The sequence below is a fragment of the Rattus norvegicus genome, chromosome 10, assembly GCF_021556685.1.
Source record: "Rattus norvegicus strain SHRSP/BbbUtx chromosome 10, alternate assembly SHRSP_T2T, whole genome shotgun sequence".
Taxonomy (NCBI): Eukaryota; Metazoa; Chordata; class Mammalia; order Rodentia; family Muridae; genus Rattus; species Rattus norvegicus.
The window spans coordinates 26,556,653-26,579,348 of NC_141543.1; the positions used below are offsets into that span (position 1 = coordinate 26,556,653).

Here is a 22,696-nt window from a genome sequence, read left to right on the forward strand (position 1 = left end):
TGGAGGGAGAACCTTATAATCCAATCACCTGTCAGGCAATGCTGGCCTCAACAGCAATGGCCATGCCCTTAACATATAAGCCCGTGGGGACCATTTTACACACAAAGCACAGCAACTTCAGCACTGGCATCATGTCTCCTAGGAAGTCACTGAATTGGATGTAACGACTTTGGTAAGAGCAACGAAGATGCTACAGCCATGTGCCTGTGTCTTGGCAAAAGGAAATAACGAACCTCGAGTTTGGATTTTCTTGCATCAGTCAAGTGTCTTCAGTGGCGTATAACGACTTAGGTTTCCTTTTTCGTTTAAATGATAAGATTATTCATTCATTTATTTGTTCATTTTGAGAATTTTGTAATGCAACATAACATGGTTTTCAACTTGATACAAACTAGGGACACTTGGGAAGAGAAGAATCTTAACTGAAGAGTTGCCTCTGGCAGACTGACTGTAGACAAGTCCGAGGGAGACATTTCCACAATTCTTTGTTGATATGGGGATGGGGTGTGGTGAGGGGGGTGGTGTCACTCCTGGGTTAAGTAGTTCTAGGTTGTATAAGAGAGAAAAATAGCTCCTCCATGGTCTCTGCTTCAGTTCCTGCCTCTGGGTTCTTGCCTGAGTCTCTGCCTGACCTTCCTAGATGGTAGATGGGAACCTAAGGGAAATTAACTCTTCCCTCCCATGTTTCTTTTGGTCATGGTGTTTATCACAGCGACGCCAGGATGCGCATATGTAATATTTGGTCCTATTTACTCTAACACTTCCCCTAACATCTCTCAGATCCACTCCACCCACTTTTAACCTTGTGTCCTCAGTACTTACATATTCATTTTATATGTAAGTATTACATTCCATAGCCCACAGGTTCCAGTTTGTTCTGACCGCGTACCACTGGGTGTGGGGCTGTTCAGTGAGAAATCTCAGTCCCTCAGAAGCCCTCAGCTGTCCTTGGTTAAGGGGGTGGGAATTGGGAAGGTATCGCTGTTTGAAGCAGCGATCGAGAAATGAAAACCCTAACGTGAAATTTATCCATCCCTGAATAATATACTAGATAAAAGTAATTGTTTTATAGCCTTCTCATGGAGGCTAGTGTTTGTCAGCTCACATGGCAGAGTCAACGGTGACAACAGACGAGGACATGAGGCTAGACTCTAGAGGGTCAAAGTAGACGGTAAACAAAGGGATGCATATCAGATCCAGAAGGAGCGAGAGCGCTTTCAAGACACTGAAGGAGGCACTGTAACTACCAGAGGATGTTGGTGGTGAGGACTAGTGAAGGGAGGGAAGCCAGGAAGGGTTTCCAGGAAGAAGTGACTTACACAGTCCTTCAGAGATTGTTAAGCAGATTACTTCCATCAGTATTGAGCCTGGAGTGGAGGTTGAAGTCACCATTGCAGATGCCTAAGTCAACTGTTTAAATAAATTGACTTAATTGTTAAAAAAAAAAAAGAAGTGACATTTTAAGTAAAACCTAAATGACACGAGGACGCGAGTCACAGAAACGTCTGGAGAAAGAGGAGACAGATGCACTAAGGTAAGGAACGCATTTGAGAGTTGTAGGGTCACACAGGCTGTCGAGGACGGGGCAGGTGGAGGAAGATGAGCAGAGGGATCAGAGGTGAGACTGCAGCTTGCCTGTACAGAGCACTGGGAACTGCCATGGGAGCCTGCCCAACATTCTATGGCAGATGAGGCAGAGGAGGCTTGATCAAGGATGCTGGGCTTTGGCTATTGTTAGGATTCTTCTTAGGGCTCTGTGTAGTATGGGCCAGTGACGTCGGTGGCATGGTCTAGCAGAAGGTGGCGGAGGTGAAAAATACACGTTATAAGTCTACCGCTAAGCAATAGAGACTTGGTGGCTGGGCCAGGGACCATCCAAAGATATGTCGGGCAACACGTGTGACAGTCAGTGTGCCAGAAGTCAGTGGCATGGCCACTGCAGTAGATTGTGGCAGCTGGCAGGTGATAACATTAGTACTGCTTGTCCAAGGGCCCCAGGATGATGGCTTATTCCCATACCTGCCTCTTATTCAAACCCTTCTGAAAGGGTTTAACCCCTTCCACCACTGTACCTCTGTGTCACGGGCCTATGTGAGCCTAGAGATGCTGCCATGGTCCTTGCACCAGTCAAGTTACTGTTACCTCAAGATGAGGAATTGCTTGGCCTGTTTTTCTCATTAGGTGGGCCTGGGACTGCCATGCTTGGAGATATAGCTGCCTGCTAGCCTGAGTTTTCCTTGAAATGACGCATGAGTGGCTCTTAGTGTCAGTGTCCCGTGGGTGCTTATTACAAACACACATCTGTGGGCCCCACGTCAGACCCACCGAATCCACGCTCTAGCAATGGGTCCTAACAGTCTATGCTTGTGGCTTGTGGATGATTCTGAATTTGACTCACATTCGCTTTGTGTCCTGCGTTAACTCAACAGTGGCTCCTCAAGCCCTTCGAGGTAGTAGCTAGCCTTAACTTCATTTTATAGAGAACAAAATCGAGGCTCAGAGAGATGAAGTGGCATGAGTTCATGCTGTTTATGGGGAACCTAAATATGACCATAGAGTTCTCTGGTCCCTGCACTTCTTTATCAGCCTGCCTGCCTCTTCTCTCCACGGGGATAGACTGTCCACACACACAGTAGACAGATACAAAAAGAGGCCATACTTCCTTATAGGCTTGGGTGTGTGTTCAGGAGTGACTCAAGCAGAAAAATGATATTCCAGTTGAGTGAAAGGCCTGGGCATGATTTTAGAGAATAAGGTGCTATGTGGAGGGAGGCAAAAGCTAAGACTTTAGATGTGACACAATGCTCTAACAGCACCATGTTTCCATGACCAGACGCATGCATCTGCCTTGTTTGCAGCCCTGTAGCCCACTCTTCCATTCTCCTCGTGGACTCTACTGGAAGGATCCCAGCCTCCTTGGAGGCTGTCTTAGTTAGGTTTTCATTGCTGTGAAAATACACCACGGCCAAGGCAACTCTTATAAGGACAATGCTCAACTGGGGCTGGCTAACAGGTTCAGAGGTTCAGTCCCTTATCACCAAGGCAGGAACATGGCAGCAATCAGGAAGTCATGGCGCAAGAGGAGCTGAGAGTTCTGCCTCTTGATACGGCGGCAGCCAGGAGAAAACTGACTCTTCGGCACTGGATGGAGCTTCAAAGCCCACCCTTATAGTGACACACTTCCTCCACCACACCTCCTAAAGGTACTGCTCTAATGGGCCAAGCATATTCAAACCATCACAGAAGTGCTCAAGGATCACTGCTGTTCCCTTGTACAGGTCTTTCAATTTCTAGTCCCTTTACCCACAATGCTTTTCCGTCTTTCTAATATATAATTTCGCAATATTTCTTAAAAATTAAGATTTACTTATTTATTTGAGATGAGGTGTGGCTCTAGACCAGTCTGGTCTGGAACTCACTAGGTAGCCTGGGGTGAGTTAAACTTCTTGCCTCAGTCTTTAACTTAAAAATATTTAATTTGGTTAGGTTGTGACAGAGTGTCATCATGTAGCCTAGTGTGGCCTTAAATTCAAGATCTTCCCGCCTCAGCCTCTCAAGTGCTGGAATTAATAGGCACATACCACTGTGGTAGAACCTTCCCCTAATGAATAAAGATTTCAAGGGACCAATCACTGGGCGAGAAGGAGGCGGGACTTCCTGGTTGGGGAGAGAAAGAGGAAAGGCGGGGGAAGATTTACAAAATTAGGTTGCTAGTTTCTGGGCCCAGCGATTGTGTTACCTGTTGATTTTAAAATAAGTTTTGTGTGGTGTTTTCCTTCACTCAACTGAGTTCCAGAGAAAGGTATGGCGGCAGAGCATGGGTCTGCGAGAAGTACACCCCAGCTAGCCGTGGAAATTTGGGAGTGTTGGTCGGGTTTGGTGGCAGCCAGCCATGGGGAGGAGAGAGCGCTTTCAGGGCTCTGAGTAGGAGAGTCTGTGCGACCATGGAGTGCTTTTTTATATTTCATGCAACATACTACTATGCTTGGGAGTAGTATATAGTTTATTCTTTTTGTACCTATAGTCCCAGATACCCACGGAGGAAATATCCCATGATTCTATGAAAAGATGTCCTTTAGTGTGTATGACCTCAGAATGTCAGAAAGCTGTGTGTGCGCGCCGGGGTGGGAGGGTGTAGGGTGGTGAGGGACAGATTTATAATGACAGTCCTTAAGAAGAGGGGGAAGTAAGAGAATTGCCCTATAAAAACTTGCTGTTTGCCACGAGCAAGTTGAAAGAGAGGCTTGGAGCAGAGAGGGCTGGGAAAACCTTGTCATTGTCTTTGGATTCACATTTGGCTACCACCGCCCTGGCCTCTCTCCAATCCCCCAGAGCTCTTGGCTGAGAAGATGGAAAACCAAAGAAAAGAGCACAGGCCTTGGGCAGCTGCTCATGCTGCGCTGCAGAGAACGCCTCACTCTTTAGAGTCCAACTGTTCCAGTTTCCCCTGCTCGCCCCTGGCATTCCAGCGCGTAAGCACTTTATGGGAAAAAGTGCATTCCAAACCCCTAGCTGGGGGGGTTCGGGGGGGGGGGAGAGCTAATGCTGATGGTGGTTTTCAGCGCGTTCGGAACTTCTGCGGAGCTGAGGCGCAGCGGCCCTCGGGTCTGTCCTGCTCTGATAATGGGCAGAGCACTCAGGGGCCAGAGTGGCCTTCCACCTGAGCAGAGTCCTGGCAGGGCTGTGCCGTGGCCCTGGGACCTCGAGCAAGCTGCTATACTTCTCTTTCAAATGGTCATGGCTAATTTGGGCCATACTGGTGAAGTCTCGGGACATGCCTGAACCAGGGAAGTGTTTAATGCCTCTCAGAGCTGGGGCATCATGTCCTTTGACATCAGGGCAAAAGGCTTTCTATTTTGGGACTAAGTGGCTTCCCTATGCAGCTGTGCTTCTGGAGGGAACGTTTCTCAGCCTCACAGCTATTTCCATGCTGGGCCTGGTTACTCCTTACTGTGGGCAGCTTTTCTACACACAAGGATGGCTAGCAGCAACTGAGGCTTAGCCTAGGAGCATTTCCTGTCCATCATCACTTAAGAAACGCTTCCAGACATAACTGGAGACTTCCTGGAGAGCAAAGTCTCCTGGACTGGAAACTGCCGCTCTGGACCCAGACTGTGGAGGAGGCAGAACTAATAAGAATGGCACTAAGATGTCACACTAGGAATTAGGTAGTGGTCACAGAGAAAAGGCAAGGATTTGCCATAACCCCCTGGCTGGGACAAAACTACCAGAAGCCAATTCAATGACATAAATGTTACCCTCTGACCACTTGTTCAACCTGGTTTAATCCTTTAATTCCCTAAAATAATCTCTAGTGATTTAAATGACTAATATTAAAAAAAATTATCTAAGGGGGAAAAAAAAGCATGCATGCGAAGGTGGACATGGTGCGGTGTCTGTGGAAGCCAGAAGAGGGTGTTGGAGCCTCTGACATTGCGGTTGTGGTGTTTGTGAGCTTCCCGACTTGGGTGCTAGGCTTTTGCAGAAGCAGCAAGCGCTCTTAACCACTGTGCATCTGTCCAGCCCCTTGATTAGCATTTTACAGATTAGGCGTCTTCATTGCAATTTTATGATGAATATTGGATTTGTCATCTAATCAGGTGAAAAAAAGCCTAATCTCTTAAGAGACACTTAATAACCATTTAAAGCACGAAAGACTTGATTAGGAAAGACTGAAGGTGCTATGCTGGGTAAACGCATGAACTTTAATTTAAATGCCTTAAAAAAATTGATGGTCAAATCCATTTCACTAGGAAAAGGGTTGGGGGGGGGGAGGGCGGGCGGACATTTTATCTTTGAAGTATTTATTTATTTCATTTCCTTTGAGTTCTAATACAAGTTTTGCCCTTGCGTTATTCCTGTCTGGAAGCATCCATTGTGAGAGTTTTAGAAGGAATGAGACAATGGCTTTAAAGATGCAAAGTTTTGCATCCTGGAAGCTGGCTGAAAGGCCTGTTTTGAGTCTTATTTTCTTGAGTCCCCATGTTTGTTTCTGTAAAATAGAAATACAGTCACCCCTCCCCACTTTGGGCTTCCCATTCACGCATTCAACCACAAATGAATAAGACACATGCAGAGGAAACAATTTTTTTTTTCTGTACTGAACTGGCGCACACTATTCTTTTATGCCATTCTGTAGATATAATACCGTATAGCAATTATGTACCTAGCATCCCATGATAGCAAGTATTACTGGTAATCTAGAGATGAATGATTTAAACACACAGGAAGACATATGCAGGTTAGATGCAAACGCTACCCTAATTTATGTAAAGGACTTAAGCATCCTCTTATTTTGATATCCGCAGGGTGAGTAAAAACTAGTCCCTAGAAGACAGCAAAAGACGGTTGTAACGTGGCGAAAGAGACTCAGAATGTATAGGCTGCAAGACAAAACAGCAAAACTAGAAAGATCTACATAGGGAAAGCTAGGAGAGTGGCACTCATGCTAGAGAGACAGTACATGGGGATCTGAAAGAGGAGGGCAAAGGCTATCTGAATCAAGAACTGAAGGATGAGAGGAAACCCATTGCAAACAGATTCTGGCTTGGAGACCTTGGGTCCTGCTGTACACATAGCATAACGGGTGTGAGGATCAGCCCGGTGAGGCTGAGGCAAGGCTTGTAGGGAGGGTAGGGGAAGGATAGTCAGGAGGCCCTCTATCCAGGCTGAAGCCAACATTTGCTTTGATTCTAATTGTGTGAGAAACCGCTGAGGAAATAGTGGGTCTGATTCACACTAAACGTGACCCCTACCTCCTGGGTTACAGCATTGAGAATCATGAAGTGGACTAGAAGCAGAGACCCACCCGCTCAGGGTTCACTCTTATCCTGGTATGTAGGAGATCCAGCCCAGTGCTGGTACACTTAATGAGGTAAACATCAGGAAATCTCAATTCGCCGTTTCCCATGGGTGGATTATCTGGTCTACCCTTCCCATGCTTTCAGAAATCTTAGTTCAGTGGACATGTGGAAAGACATCAGACATCTTGTTGTCATGCCCTACCCTGCTATCTAATCTGGGCTTGCTGTGTTTTTTTCCTAAAGAAGAGAGACCCAGTGCCCAGCCAATTGTCAGAGACCTGCAGGCCAAGTTCTCTTCTCAAGCATTCGGAGGATGGCTCTCCCATCTGGGAATAAACTGGGACCTTGCATATGCGCTCCAGATACATTTAGCACAAGGCCTTTGGAATTTGAGGGAAACCTTCATTCAAACCAATTAATAGGACAAAGTTACACTTTGAAACCACCTCCTACCTGACCGATTAACATATGTGTACACGTTAATCAAGGCGTTTTGCCTTGGGTTCACCAAACATTGTCTCTAGCAGGATGAAGAAACTGGGCTCTTTAGATTTAACGACCATGTCTACCAGAGTCTCTCAAGACCCTAGCTTGGCTCTGCTAAAGGCAAGAGACAGACAAGGTGAGGTATTAATTAACAAGTAAGGTAAATGTCCAAATCGCGTCCTTGAATCAAATCAAACTCACTTGGATGGTGAAGGGATGGGAAGGCGGGTGAAGAAGTTGTGGGCATGGAGCAGATTTCATCTGTTTCAAGTGCTCTGGACACAGTCCAGCATTATGTCTCCTCATTCAGACCTGGCTAGAGTGCCTTGGATGGCGTGCCCAGAGCTCAGGCCAGTATCCACATCTCTTAACCCAAGGCTGTCTCCTCTGGAGCAAGACAAGGAGCCCAATAGGAAACACCATTCTGAAGGAAAACTGAAATGGTGTTTAATTTATATTTAGAAATGAAGACATTTCTGGTGGATTGAAGAGCCCTACCTTCATTCCTTGCTGTGGCTTTGAGGATACCCCCCCCCCCCCGGGACAGGATGAAAACCTGGCTCAACTTTGAGATGCACTTCCTCTCATCCTGTTAATGTCAGGTTCCTTGGAAGTCCTTTTTCTTTGCTCCTACCAAGGTACTCTTCCTTTGCTCATGCACTGATAATCAAAATACTATCAACCCCTGTATATCCTATCTCTTCGGCTGCACAACAAGCTCTTTGGAACATATGCCATGATTGTTCCAACATTTCCCAAAAGCCAGCTTGTGTTGAACACTTGGTAGACTCTCAAAAATGTTTGTTAAACCATGAATGAATAAGTTAGCAGAGGCCGGACGGCTGGAGAGATGGATGAGTAGAGGGGTAGGTGGATGGATAAATTCTAAGGCATATGCATGGAAGGATAGATGGACGGATGGATGGATGGAATCACTCTTTTGTGACATAGAGATAAAGGGTTTTTAAACTCTGAAACAAACATCACTCACCTCAACTAGCAATGGAGAATATTTTTAAAACATAGTTGATAGAAGTGGGTGTAGGGTGTGTCTTTGGAGCCCAGGAAGGGGACAGGGAGGAAGATGGCTAAAGTGTATGCGACACACATATGGGAAATGTTAAAATGAATCTGCTGTAGCAAAAACAAGATGAGAAGAGGTTACCACCTTCCAGCTACTTAACTCATTTTTATCCTTTTCTTCTAATCATTTGTTCCTTAGATGCTGTTCCTTTCTCCTCGTGTAACTCCTCACGTGTTCTGGGAATTGAAGTGAGTATCAACACGGGGCATAGATACAATGACCCAGTGCTGTGCTAGCCACTCTAGGAGAAAGTGTCTTTAAAAATGCTTTCCTCAAAATGTGGTTTGTGGAACACTCTCTGGGGTGCTTGGTAAGCATATAGAGTAGCACTGGAAACCGGACTTAAATGAGTCTCAAAAGGTGGGGACCAAGAGATTTGACTTTCAAGGTCCCCATGGGGCTCTACAGCACTAAAGTTAAATGAGACAGGTTAGACTCTTCCCAGTTTTATGCATGGGGAAAGTCGTCGGTTGGATTCTGTTTACACAACTGTCTCCATTCTAGACAGTCACATTAACAGGAGCACAATTAAGGCTAGCAACCAACCTATGCAATCTGCAAGGCACGGATCTATAGAATATGGGACATGCATTTGCTCACTCGACCTTCACACTAGCTCATGGAGCTGACACAATCACGCCCATTTTTACAGACAAGAAAACTGAGACTCTCCAACGTAACATGCTGAGCCGAGATACACAGGCTAACTCTGAAAACCAGAGGCTGCAGCACCAGTGTCACCTAGGCAGACACCACAGAAGGGAAGAAGGAAGAGCAGGAGGCCATCCTATGTTGTGCCAAGAAAGAACAAAGGAGAGAGGGCAGTCTTGTGCATGAGGGCAGTGATGCGAGGTAACAGAATGAGTTTAGCTTAGGAAGAGCATCCGTCTGCCCCTCCAGCTGTGGGCTGATGAGGTCATGGCCCTGCCTGGTCATGACCCCACTGTCACCCTGTACACCAACTTGATAGGGAACCTGATCTATAGCCTATGGGAGCTTCAGGCAGACTCCCATGCAGGCTGGGAAGGATGGACTTTGGGCGTTTAGCACATTGAAGCTTGGTGTCCTGCTTCCAAGTCCTGGGTGACAAAGGGGCCTCCAAAGAGTGAGTGCAGGCTCCCCAGGCCAGACGGTCTAACGACGCCTCCTCACCTTGCCATTCCCACTTTGAGAGGAAATCTACACACGCTCTCTCTCCTACCCCTGGCTGTGATGAACTAGAGCTCGCACCTCTGTCTTGGTGGTGATAATTAAATATTATCCGCCTGTCACTTGGCACACATGTTGTGTGTATTCTCAGACTTTAATGAGCTGGTATTTGTCTCCTGTAAGCAAAAATATTTCTTTGAGTCTCTCCTTTTCCAAATTGGGGTTAGTGGTTCAAGTGAAGTTCTCTCACTTTTAAAAAGACAGTCTCTGGCCAGCTGGTCTGTCAGTGGTGTCCTCCTCTCCTCTCCTCTCCTCTCTTTCCCTTCCCTCTCCTCTTCCCTCATCTTCCCTCCTCCTTCTCCTCCCTTCCTTCCTTTTCTGCCTACCTACCTGCCTGCCTGCCTTCCTTTCTTCCTTCCTTTTTTTTTTTTTTTTTTTTTTTTGTGGGGACAATAACATACAAAGCTTGTCCCTTCAGAATTGGCCATTGCTTTCTGAGGTCATGTGAGAAGTCATATGGCTGGTGAGTGTTGTAGAAAGTGATGAGAATTCAGAGTATGGGGACCGCCATGTGTGTTGCTGTGCGCAAACCTTAGGGTGGCCTTTCCTGACAGGGTTTCTCAGCTGACTATCGCAGAATACTGGAAATGTTTGTGTGACAAATTTCCTCAGGTCTTTAAAAGGAGCAATTTTATCTGGTGCCTTTCTAGATGCATAGAAAGAGAAATCAAGGCATTATATAAAACGAGTGTTTTAAGACTGTGGATCTCAAAGAAAATCTACATCTAAGGTAGCTGGAAATTTACCAGACATTCAAATTCTTGTACCCTGCCAGAGACCCATGAGCTCTGAAACTCAGTGATGGGGTCAGACCAGTGTCTTCAGGGTTTAATCAAATCCTTTAGGTCCTTTTGGAACTACTTGGGAATAGACAGAAAGTACAAGGAATTCAATTCAACCTCAGTTAATGAAGTCAGTAAAGAACTTCAAATGTTTCTGTGTTTGTGTTTATAACTATCTTAGTTTAGAATTAAAAAAAGAAAGAAGAAAAAAGAAAAAACTCATCACTTTAAATTGAGTTTTTTTTTCTTTCTTCTCAGATGTCTGGAAATGGGGAAGGACTGCCTTTTCCAGTTCCCTTTGGAAGAATGCTCTATTATCTTCCCGGTTCGGGAGATTTATGACAAGTGTGTTCTTCGCAGCTGCTCCCTGGGCCGGCATTCATGTTCTGCTTGGATGCCTCTCTGACCCAATGCCAGCTTTCTAAAGCATACAGCCCTTTCAGAGGATTCCCAACCCTGGATGGGACCAGGTACTCCAGAGGTAGGGTATCCAGGGGCAACCACCCCCCAAAAGACATGCAGAGTGATAACGGTGAGCTTGTTGCCCCTGGGCCTGGGGTTGATGAGAGGAACTTTAATATTTATCAATAAACAACAAAGTGCTTAGCACATCTCCTAGGGAAGTAATTAACCACAGAAAGACTACCCTGTGCCGAGGCGTCTCCTCCAAAAAAAGAACTCACTTAATTGTGAATTGCTTACACCAGGTGAGAGAGAAGCGGTGTCTACCCCGCTCACCTGACATAAGCAACTCTGAAGTAACTGGGAGTTGCTTTTTATAAATACGGTGCAGAGACTTTCTTCTTGGTGGCTAATTACTTCCTTGGGAGGTTGCTTTAATAGTTCCCATAAGAAGGCCATTATTATCTTTAGCGTGATCACAGTCTCATTGCTTTTGTCCTAGCCTTTCCAGTGCTGGGGCTCTGCCTCTACAAGGGATCCTGAGTTGAGCCTATGAGGCGAGCCCTCCAGCTTGGAGATCAGGTGCCTCAGGTTGGGTGGGAGCCAGGATCCAGGTGAGGCTGACAGAGAGGGAGGTAGATGGCACAGGGATTGTTGGGGACACCGGCTGCCTGGAATCTCTCTTTTGCATACCATACTCCAGCAATTTGCTATGCTTTTAGTTGCTGACACCCCAAACAGGGAAGGGGTCAGAGAAGTGGCTCCTTATAGGAGGCAGAAGGAGCTGATCTATAAGCAACCACAGCACTCAGTGAAATCACCGGGGACGCAGAAGCAAAGAGCCATTGGACTGTGACTCTGAAAAATACCGCATGCCTTTATGCCTCACCTTGCTAAAAAAATGAAAGAGAGCGCCTTCTATTCTGGCTTTGTTTCAGATGGGTGAAATGAGTGAAGGACAGTACCACAGCACATCCGGCCTATGAAATTCTATGGTCACAAACTTGTATCAGTGTAAATACACCTGGCCTGCTTGTTCTCAAATTATATACATACACAAAGGCAATTGTTATGCAATTTGCAAGATGTCCATTAAGAGGATGAAGCAGAAGGAAAAATAGAATGTCTAATATTCCCATTTGTTTCTCACCAGCTTGCATCTTACTTTGAACAGCTGAAGCTGACTTCAGGAGCCATGAAGCAGAGGTGACTTTGATGCTGGGTGGGGATACACCCATATTCTATGGCTGTCACAGTGAAGGCATCCTTGTAGATCCTTTAACCCCTGAGACAACTTCAACTTCACATAAACTCTGACCTGCGAGTCATTTCGGTGAGGGTTAGCCACAAGTCTACACTGATATTATGGACAGTATTTGAACTTAGAAGAGCACATGATTGAACCACATGCTAATGTAACCCTACTTCTCTTTGGAGGCCTATCATCACACAGGAATATGTTCCGGGACAATTGGCACAGACGTTCAGAACGGTGGTGGTTCTTCAGCCACACCACTTGCACATGTGGGATCTTAGACACTAAGTAGGGTCTTAGCTAGGTCACAGCTTGGGTGGCAGAAGAGAGGTTTGCAAACCTATCCTGAAAAGTGTCCAGAGCAATTGTTGAGGCCTGATAGCTGTGTCATCTCTCACTGTGTTAGCCTACTTAATTCTGTGGTTAGGGTTAAAGATAAGGAACACTTGTACAGAAAATATAAACAAGAACAGATGAGATGGCTCAGTGGTAATGGCAGATGGCCTGAATTTGATCTTGGGATCCAAAGGTGAAGGAGAAGACTGATTCCTACAAGTTGTCTACTGATTTCCACATGTATGTTGTGGCACGCATGTTCTCCTTCTTCTACACACACACACACACACACACACACACACACACACACACACACACACACTGTGAAATGACATATTAAAAAGTGAACACTCCCATTTTCCAATACAGAGAAAGGTATGGATTAAAGGAATTAGAGCTTCATCATGCAAGGTAAATTCATTTTTTGAGGTCTGATAAGCCATAAGCATTGTGTCAATAGCGAAAAGTACTGTGCTATGTTCTTAAAATTTGCTATGAGGGTAGATGGCAACCACACCAGTGAGAAATAAGAATATATATGGTGCTAATGGCACTGTAAGCGCTAATGATGAGGCTTATGGTCTTGGTCACAGTGATGCTTTCATGAATATATGTATATACATATATACTCAAACTCATCAACATGTACATATCTGATATGTACAGCCTTTTAGGTATCAATTATACACCAATAAAGTAGTTAGAAAAAAACAGCGAATACACTGAAATTTAAATTTCATGAACCTTTCCATACAATGAAACCTTCTTTAGATTATTTTCCATCAGGCATCAGGAAAATGTTAAAAACATTTTCTTTTCCCTCACTAATTGGACTTGGCTCACAGGCTGTAGCTGGGTGACCAAAACATCCTTTGGTTCCAGAGCTGGGTTTGTAATGGAACCACTTGCTCTTCAGGTCTTGGTTGCCTCGTCAGCAAAGTGACATTTCCGAGGGCCGTAAAGAAGAGGGGGCACATGGCTCATGACCATTCCAGTGCAGGTTAAGTCACCACCATTGTCATTGACCATGACTGGCCACCCTGAAAGGTCTGACAGGACCATTCATCCTGAAGGCATTAGCCAGAGCCTCTCTGCAATGATGGGTGCTGGAGAATCCAAAGCCAGCACCAAACCTCAGTGACTATTCAGCCTGTGTCTGAAGTGTCCTGGCCCAAGGATGTGTGTTCTTCACCATATTCACTTTAAAGGAAACATTACAACACTGGACAATAGTGTCGAGGAGATCTTTCAGGAGAGAGTAAGTCATGACGCAAGCACATACAACACTGTTCTTGAGGGGATGGGAATTAGAAGACACTTGCTCACCTCCCTCATTATCCTTGTTATCAGCGCAGGAGGTTTCCATGGCAACGTTGCATCCGGGCCCTCTCCAGCCGGTCTGGCAGACACACTGCCAGCTGTTCTGACCCAGTGTGCATCTCCCGTTACCGTTGCACAAATCAGGGCAGCCATCTGGTTGGAGAAATGGAGAGAATGAGAAGGAGGGACGTGAGGCCACGCTGGGGAAGCAGGGGAGCCATGCAGAAGGGGAACAAGCCTGCAGGGCAGCCACTGGGCCAGCCTCACAGTGGGGCCCGTACCTGCTGTCCAAAGAGTTGGGGGGAAGCAGGCCACGCATGCAGGTGCAAGACGGAGTTGGGGCACAGATGCAGGGGTTCCCAGTGATAACTGACCTGGGTGCAGGGGTTAGAGCAATCTTGCCAAAGTGGGGAGGGAGTTCAGTGCACATCCCAGACAACTGCACCTGTGCTGACCTGACAAAAAGACTAGCTAGGCTGTGCTTTCTAGCCAGTGGATCATGATGTGTGCTATCTTGAGGCTGCCATTTACCTATCCTCCGTCCCTCCCTTCCTTCTTTTCCTTCTCCCCCCTTCATTTCTCTTCTCTCCCTCCTTCATTTTCTGCCTTCCTTCCTCTTTCTTCCTTCCTTTCTTCCTTCCTTCCTTCCTTTCTTTCTTTCTTTCTTTCTTTCTTTCTTTCCTTCTTTCTTTCTTTCTTTCTCTTTCTGTGCCTTCTGAATATAAGTGAAAAAAAAATTCCCTACCAGCCCAGAGTCAAAATGCCTCCATCTTGTAGAATTTTAAAGACAGATTTACATATGATTTTCAAGAGCTTCTTGTGACCAAGAAAGAGCTGGACGGCTCTGTTGGGCTATTTTCTTATCCTTGTAATAGCTTTAAGGGACACTTCAAAATGTTGGCTGCTTATCACCACCTATTTATGGTAGATTTAAAACTAGAGCAGGATTTAAAGGCCAGGGAAGGAGTAGGTGCTGGGTGCCATGAACTGGGGACATGGACAGAGGCTATATCCATGTCTATAGGGGAAGGGCAGTGAAGTCTGGGAAGTTCTTATTTTATGGCTTTCTGTTCTTCCTTTCATTATGCCCCTTCCTCTGTTGTGAAATAAGCAGCCTATTTAATTTCTTAAATGCTCCAGCATCTACAGCAACTGTAGCATAGACTCATGCACCCTGAGCTTGGACAAAGGGAGCTGAGCAAGCAGAAGAGGCAAGTTTTGTCAGCCGAGCCACTCTGGCCCTTTGTGAAACAGAGAGACAGAGGACCTGTGGTACGTGCCCTACTTGCTGGCAAGAATCTCTATTTAATTTCCATCTCATTTTTCTTTCTTTGAGCAGTTTTATTGAGGCATAATCTACATACGGTAAAATTTACCTGTTGTAAATGTACGTTGCAATGACATTTGGGAAAGTTACAGAGTTGTGCAGTTAGAGATATATTTTCTTGCCTCATTTGAATATACCCCCATGACCATTAATTTAATTGTCCCTGTAAGTAACTATCTGCACATCCTGAAAATTCTCTCTCCCTCTGTGGCCACTTTCATTTCTGAATCTGTTTTTAAACTACACCAGTGCAGACCTGACTGGGATCAGAGAGCTTTCTAACGATAGTGGTAACTGGTCCAGAAGCTTCCTGTGAATCAAAGTGTGCATCTCTCCCTGGCGTCCCAAAGGCCTTCACCTGGTATCCTGCCTCTCCTCCCTCAAGCGCCCCTCATGTGGGTGCTGAGAAACCTAATTTGAACATGTGTCAGTGGCTCGAGTTTAAAGGACTCCTCCTAAGGAGAGAGGTCCACAATTGAGTTTGACTGCTTTAGGAAATGTCTCTGCTTGCTTCCTCCCATCCTGTGCATATTAGGATCAGAATAAAGAGTGTGGCAACAGGAAAGTTCTCTGGGGGGAGTCTCTGGGAGGCAGCTGTGCTGAGAAGGAAACAAGGAGCCTGGAGCAGGGCGGCTGGCTTGGTGCTAACTCTAGCAGTGTGTGTGTACACACACACACACACACACACACACACACACACACACACATCCTGGTCTTCATGCCTCCCCTTAGAAAGTCCAGCTCAGGATTCATCACCTCTTCTTACCAATGAGGTGTCTGTGGCCCTGCCTGGGGAACCACTGATGTCTCTCAGTGTCTCAGGACAGTGCTTACATCCTGAGACAGTGCTCCAAGGGAAGCCCTCCCTCACTTCCAGAGATGTGCCACAAACACTTCTGTGGGAGCAAAATGGAACTCAGGAGGAAAAGCCCGGGAGACATTGGATGAGTTTTTAGGGGAAAAAAAGAGAGAGATCGTGGTCAATTTGCAGCCACCTTCTGCCTTCCAGTTACCACCAGCAGAGTGTGGGGGAAGAGATCACAGAGAATGCCCTAAATGACAGGCCTCTGAACATTTACTCAGCACGGTCTCTGGTATGTGTGCTTTGCTATTTAGCTACTTGGAGGCCTCCTGTCTCACTGAAATCACGCCCAGAGTCTCAATGGAAGGCTCATTGTGTAGGAAACCCACGTCCACCACATAAAATTTAAATTTGCCAAGAGCCCCAGCATGTCAGTCAGAGATATGTGCTCAAAATATGTATGCTCTTCTATGGAATGGGGCCTCCCCACTACTCTTTTCATTCCGACCAACTGAAGTGAGGTAAACAGGGCAGGGTAGCGAGTTTTCGCCACATCCTACGAGGAAGGTGAAAACAGGAACAGCGGGAGCTGGCAAATCTCTGAGAAGTTTCAGGGCAGCCGGGGAATTAATGGACAGGACTTTGCTTTTAGCTTGAAGAGGAAGAAAGCAGCCTTGGTAGGTGCGTGGCGTTGCTAGGCAACCCCAAGCTAGCCTTAGCGCAAGTTCATTCTGCTGGTGGCCTTCTGAGGAGGTGACTCTTTGTGTTTGTAAAGTGCAAAGCCAGCTGCTGCTTAAGGAAAAACAAAACCTGGGAAGTAATTAGTCTGGAGGGCAAATGGGCATCAGGTGGCAGCTCTTCTCTGGAGAGGACGCTATGACTGAAGTTGGAATTGGCTTATGGGCTCACACTTGGGCATCCAAGAAATCTCTGTCTTGTGAGATCCAGGCTGGCTCTCCGGTTTCCTCGAGTGCCTGCCTCTAAATGACTGGTTTAGACTCCTGGAAGGCACCCCTGTTCGGGTGCTTATTTCCTCACCTAGAAAGAACTGATGGCTACTGGGGCCTTCAGGTTCTATCACCACCCTGGACCAGTGGTCCTTAACAAAGGATTCATAAAGGATTTCCCTCCCTTCCTCTGGGGGGATGTCTGGCAACGTCTGGGGATATCCTTGATTGTCATTTTTTAGGGGTAATGACACTTGCCACCTCATGGTTAGAGGCCAGGGATGCAGTTTCACATCCTAACGGCACAGGAGAACCCTACCCGCACCCTCCAAGAGTGGCACAGGTTCAAATGACAACAGTTCTGAGGTCGGAAAGCCTGACTTCATTAGATCTCAGCCATGGTTGACGGTTGTGAGTTCACAGGGCCTGGTCTGGTCTCAGACTAACAGTGAGGGCTTGAATGAACAGAATTCATTTCCATCTGTCCATCTACATCTCCTCTAACAGCCCCCCCCCCCAACTCTAGACGTCTCCTCAGCCAAAGTGTGCAGGGACATCAGCAAGGCTGCTTTTGTCACCTCACACCCTCTCTCCAGCTCACATAGATAACATGCAGTTATCTCTACACAAACCAAAGCCACACCACTATGTGATGCCTGATTTCTAACTCCAGTCCTTCCAGCTCTAGTCTCGGACCCCTGCTTTCACTTCAGTATCCCTGTCTGTTCGCTCCTGGACAACTCCAAGTCAGAAGAATCCAGCCTCTTCCTTTTTGTCCCCTCTAAACTGTTTCCTTGATCCATGAGTGGCACCTGAACTCACCCACTCCTGAGTCCGAGGCCTTGGAGTCACCCTCCCCTCCCACAGCTTCTCTCATCTCGTGTAGCTAGCTCCAGTCACCACTGCCGAGTTTACCTCTTAACTGAGCTAAGACAAAATGCTACAGTTGAATAAAGCTTGGATGAATCCCAAGAGAGTCCGTCTTTGAAAGTTGTATCCTGTGGCCTTTGTTACTAACTACGATTTGAATGGCGTTCCTTTAACTTCTCAGTGCTCGATTAAACAGCTGTGCTGGGTATTCAAATCTGTTGGGTTGCTTATCTGTCATGTGAGGGACCATGTCTAACTTATTTACTGTGAGAGTGGAGTACTCCATGGATAGTTGCTGTGTGTGTGTGTGTGTCTGAATGAATAAATGAATGAATGAAGGATGTCAAGCATGGCCAAGAATGAATGAAGGAAATCAGCATGGCTGGTAGAAGTCTAACATCTCCCAAGACCTCTTTCATATAAATACGAGTCACTGGAGGGGGGGGGTGGAGGAGGGAGGGAGAAGCAGAGAAAGGTCTTGTTGACAAAGCTACCAGCTAGGCAGGCTTTTTGACTTAAACAAAAGTTAGGCACGAGCAAAATAATGTCGAGGGCCCAGAGCAAAAGGGGAGAGTAAATGGGTTGGAAGACAGCTCTAATTATAAAAACACTTGTCTAAAGCAGCATTGAGACCTGTTCTGCAGTGCGTGGCAATTTACAGGTAGAGGTAAGTGGCTAATACTATTTGGGAAGTAAGGAGGGACGGATGAGCTTTTAATGTTCTCCAGCAAGGACAGTGGAGAAGGTGCACCAGAATGCAGAAAGGGCAGGAGAGAACGCAGACCAGCTACACGCAAACACAACTTACAAAGCGAGCCTCAGAAATGGCAGCTGCCTGCTTAGTTCAAGAGGCCAGTAGAGGACCAGTGCAGCCTTCTATAAATCCCAAGAAAAGTGTCTTCCCCCCCCCGCCCCCCTTCAACTGAAGGGAAACCATAGCTTTGTTTGGAGGCAGAAAGTTCTGGAGTTGCAACCAGAACTGCCCTCCTCTATGCATGCGATCTCAGACCTCTTTGAGCCCAGCCTGCTTGTAAAACTGTGCTTTTTTTTTTTTCTCATTTAATGTCATGTACCGTTTCTCTCAACAGAATAAGATCTTCAAGGGCAATATTCTGTCTCCTCTTGTCCCCTGATACAGCTTCAAGATCTAGGAACATAGTTGGCGCATGCCAGACAATAAACGTTTGTTAATGGAGTAACTTACTTTAGACGGTGACAATACTTACTCTGGGTAGACACCGGTGTTAAACAAAATAAGCAAGAGGAAGGTTTTAGTAAGAGTTGGGGGCATCCCCCACTGCCCAGTGGGTAGAATGCACGTCGCTGAGACTGCTGATACAGTTGTTGCTGGTACTAATTACTGGGAGGTTCTTTAAGTACAGCCCCAAAACACAAGCCACTTTGCCTCACTCGCCGATCAGGAAAACCAGAGAGAGCTTATACTAATTTAACTAATTTAAAGTAGAATTTTCTCTAGTGTTCTCAGTGTGTGCTTTGGTTACATACTTGGGTGTTCTCATTCTGGACCACCAGTCCAGAAACTCAGTGACGACACAGGAGGCTGGTGAAGGGGAAAATCCACAGAATGACAGGCTCAAAGTTGGGGGCTCAAGTGTAATAATACATGCACCCTTTCTCTTGAGAAGAGGGTCATGTTTAAATTATCAATATTTCAGTGTGTGTGTGTGTGTGTGTGTGTGTGTATGTACCTGTGCGTGTATCTGTGTGTACGTGTGTATGTACCTGTGTGTGTATCTGTGTGTGTACCTGTGTGTATATGTGTGTATGTGTATATACCTGTGTGTGTATGTGTGTATACGTGTATATGTACCTATGTGTATCTGTGTGTATGTGTGTGTACCTGTGTGTGTGTATACCTCTGCGTGTGTGTACTTGTGTGTGTTTGTCTCTGTGTGTGTGTGTGTGTGTGTACCTGCATGTGTTTGCCTGTATGTGTGCCTGTGTGTATGTGTGTGTGCTTGTGTGTGTATGTATATACCTGTATGTATACCTGGGTATGTGTGTACCTGTGTGTGTGTACCTGTGTGTGTGTGGTGTGTACCTGTGTATGGGTGTGATGTGTGTGTGTGTGTGCCTGTGTGTGTGTGGTGTGTGTACCTGTGTATGGGTGTGATGTGTGTGTATGTGTACCTATGTGTGTGTACCTGTGTGTGTGTGGTGTGTACCTGTGTGTGTGTGTGGTGTGTGTACCTGTGTGTGTGTGGTGTGTACCTGTGTGTGTATGGTGTGTGTACCTGTGTATGGGTGTGATGTGTGTGTGTGTGCCTGTGTGTGTTTGCCTGTTGTGTGCCTGTGTATGTGTTTGTGTGTGTATGTATATACCTGTATGTATACCTGTGTGTGTGTACCTGTGTGTGTGTGTGTGGTGTGTGCCTGTGTGTGTGTGGTGTGTACCTGTGTGTGTGTGGTGTGTGTACCTGTGTATGGGTCTGATGTGTATGCATGCCTGTGTGGAGGCCAGAGGCTGATGTGGGCTCTCTTCTCCATGTCATGCTTAGAGACAGGGTCTCTCACTGAGCCTGGAACGTGCTTTCCTGACTAGCCTGGTCAGCAAAGCCCAAAGACCCTCCGGTCTCCATCTCCTTCCCCCATGGCTAGGGTTACAGATGCTCAGCGCCTTGCGAGGCTCATTCACCGGGGTGCACTGGACCGGAGCTCAGTGCTTTACTGACTGAGCCATGTAACCAGCCCCAACTAAAGTAGGGACCACACCCCTTCGTCGCCGCAAACTGTTGAAATGCCCCTGCTTTCTTGGCACTACACATCACTGGATTTAAGCAGCACACGTAGGGGAGATGCTCCATAAGACTCTGCCATTCTGTTCTGGACCTCTTTCTAGCTGAGGATAGCAGAGGTGTTGGGGATCCTGGATTGCTAGTGGCTCAGTCAGCTCTCATACTAAGGAGCAATGACAACGCTTGGGTACTCTGGGTCATAGTCTGGGAGGGAACTGCAACCGATTTTAGAAGACTGGTTGAGCAAGAAGTTTCCGAGTCCCTGGCAAACAGTAAGGCTGTCCTTGCTCACCCACGTGTCAGGTGGGAGCTGTGTGGGGATCCCATTTCTAGGTACACAGTGGAATGGACATGAACTGCAATTGAACACCTGTGCCTGCTGTGCCAGCAGACCTGGGAAACTGAGAGGCAGATGTTTCTCTCTGTTTCAACAGCATCTGTACATCTTTGACGGTCTGCAGGGGTGGGAGCAGGAAAAGCTAGCATTCTTTTGGAGGAGGAGGGGAAGGGGAGAAGGAGGAAGAGGAGGAGGAAGAGGAGAAGGAGGAGGAAGAGGAGAAGGAGGAGGAGGAGGAGAAGGAGGAGGAGGAGGAGGAGAAGGAAGAGGAGGAGGAGGAGAAGGAGGAGGAGGAGGAAGAGGAGAAGGAGGAAGAGGAGGAGGAAGAGGAGAAGGAGGAGGAAGAGGAGAAGGAGGAGGAGGAGGAGAAGGAGGAGGAGGAGGAGGAGAAGGAAGAGGAGGAGGAGGAGAAGGAGGAGGAGGAAGAGGAGGAGGAGAAGGAGGAGGAAGTAGCTTTTGCTCAGAAGGCAGAAATTGTTCCCCTCCACGCCAGCGGCCACAGAAACAGCCGATCAGCCACCAGGCGGTGGGGAATTTGGATTCGGCTGTCTGCTGCACGCGTCCGGATGCACCTGGATGCCCGCCATCAGCAGCATTTCTGTCTGTGTGGGAAAAGGCGTGCGGCAAGCTCAGCTGTGGCCTCCGAAAAAAGTGATGAACTTGAAAAAAAGTAAAGAGGATCCTTTCCCATTTGGGGAAAAAGAAAAAGGAGACACATCTTACTGTGCTGGAGTCTCAGGTTCTTAAAACAATTCTCTTCAAGAAGGAAGTCACGGAGGCAGGCGGAATCCGAGAAGGTAGACAGCAGTGGGGGTGGGGGAGGCTCTTTCTGAACAGGAATCCCTGGTCAGCTATTGAGTGAATTGGGGGAAGTCAGTATCCTCTAGTTGCCTGGGGTTCTACACAAGCTTGTGACTGCACTTTACCCATCAAAGAAGGCTGCCGGGCACTAGCTACTGGACTCGGATCCCACATGTCAATGTCGCTAAAGCACACACTACTTTTTTAAGATCCTGCTGACGATCTAACAGGAGCTTCACTACTGATCCAGAAGCTTCTCTCCTGAACTAGAGGAAGAATAGCTTCTCACAGGAGGGTTACAGGGTCAGCTTCAGCAAGAAAGGCCTGTGCATGGATTTCATTCCTCAGCACTGAGTCACCCTCTGTAAAGGCTGGCTACCCTCTCTTAGGACAAGCCCTCCGAGTCGTGAGCCCCAAACAGGACCTTGAAGGCCTGCATTATCTGCGCTTGGAATCTTCTCACTATGCTTCTGCGCTCTGGGTTAGACCACACTGCTCTCTAGGCCTCTGGAATATGGATCCTTCTTTGGGGCTTCTTCAAAGCCCCTCTCCCTAAACTAAGGCCACCATATCGACTTCAGCAGTGCTGTTCATTTTGGCTCAACAGGACCATCCTGCTGAAGCAGGAGGGTGGTTTTCCTGACTTCCTGCTCAGTCCATCCTCCCACCCCCTCCATAGCAACCCCCCACTCCTCCATAGCAACCCTCCTCCCCTCCATGACACGCTTTCTTCCTTGCTCACAGCCTATCATCATTCGGCCTTTTTTGAAAGTAGTGGCCTTAAGCCTGGCTGCACATACCTTGGTCACCCTTCCATTTGCCTCAGCCAGTAAAAACAACAACAACAAAAAAACCCTCTACCTTTCTGAAGGGAAGACCCCTGGAGCTAGTATCACTTTTTTTCTTTCTCTTTTCGTTTCTTTCTTGCACGCATATGTATATGTAGTATATCTGGATGTGTATACTTGTGTTCATATGTCCGAGGGGGCATCACGTATGTGCTGACGAATTCAAGTGTGTATTTATGTACACGTGAAGGCCAAAGGATGGTGTGAAGTATGCTCGTTGGTTCCCCCTTACTTTGTATATTGAATCACTGAATCCGGCTCACTGATTCTGTTTGTCTAGCTAAGTAGCTTGCTCCAAGGGAAAGATCCTCTGCTTTTCTCTCCCCAGCCC

General features: G+C 46.9%; 1 protein-coding gene and 1 long non-coding RNA gene across 10 annotated transcripts in view; one reads left to right on the forward strand and one right to left on the reverse strand.

Annotated features, from left to right (window-relative positions):
- Tenm2 (teneurin transmembrane protein 2) overlaps positions 1-22,696 on the reverse strand; it is a 1,226,262-nt gene that overhangs the window by 83,322 nt on the left and 1,120,244 nt on the right. For all 9 annotated transcript variants that reach the window (XM_087569430.1, XM_087569433.1, XM_087569431.1 and 6 more), the window contains 1 exon segment: positions 13,684-13,830. In XM_087569430.1, the coding sequence (XP_087425556.1) occupies positions 13,684-13,830 (147 nt within the window).
- LOC148002819 (uncharacterized) lies at positions 4,381-14,434 on the forward strand. Its single transcript, XR_015631522.1, has 6 exons — positions 4,381-4,472; positions 7,331-7,425; positions 7,752-7,927; positions 8,512-8,561; positions 10,623-10,845; positions 11,920-14,434. It is a non-coding gene; the product is annotated as an uncharacterized LOC148002819 (long non-coding RNA).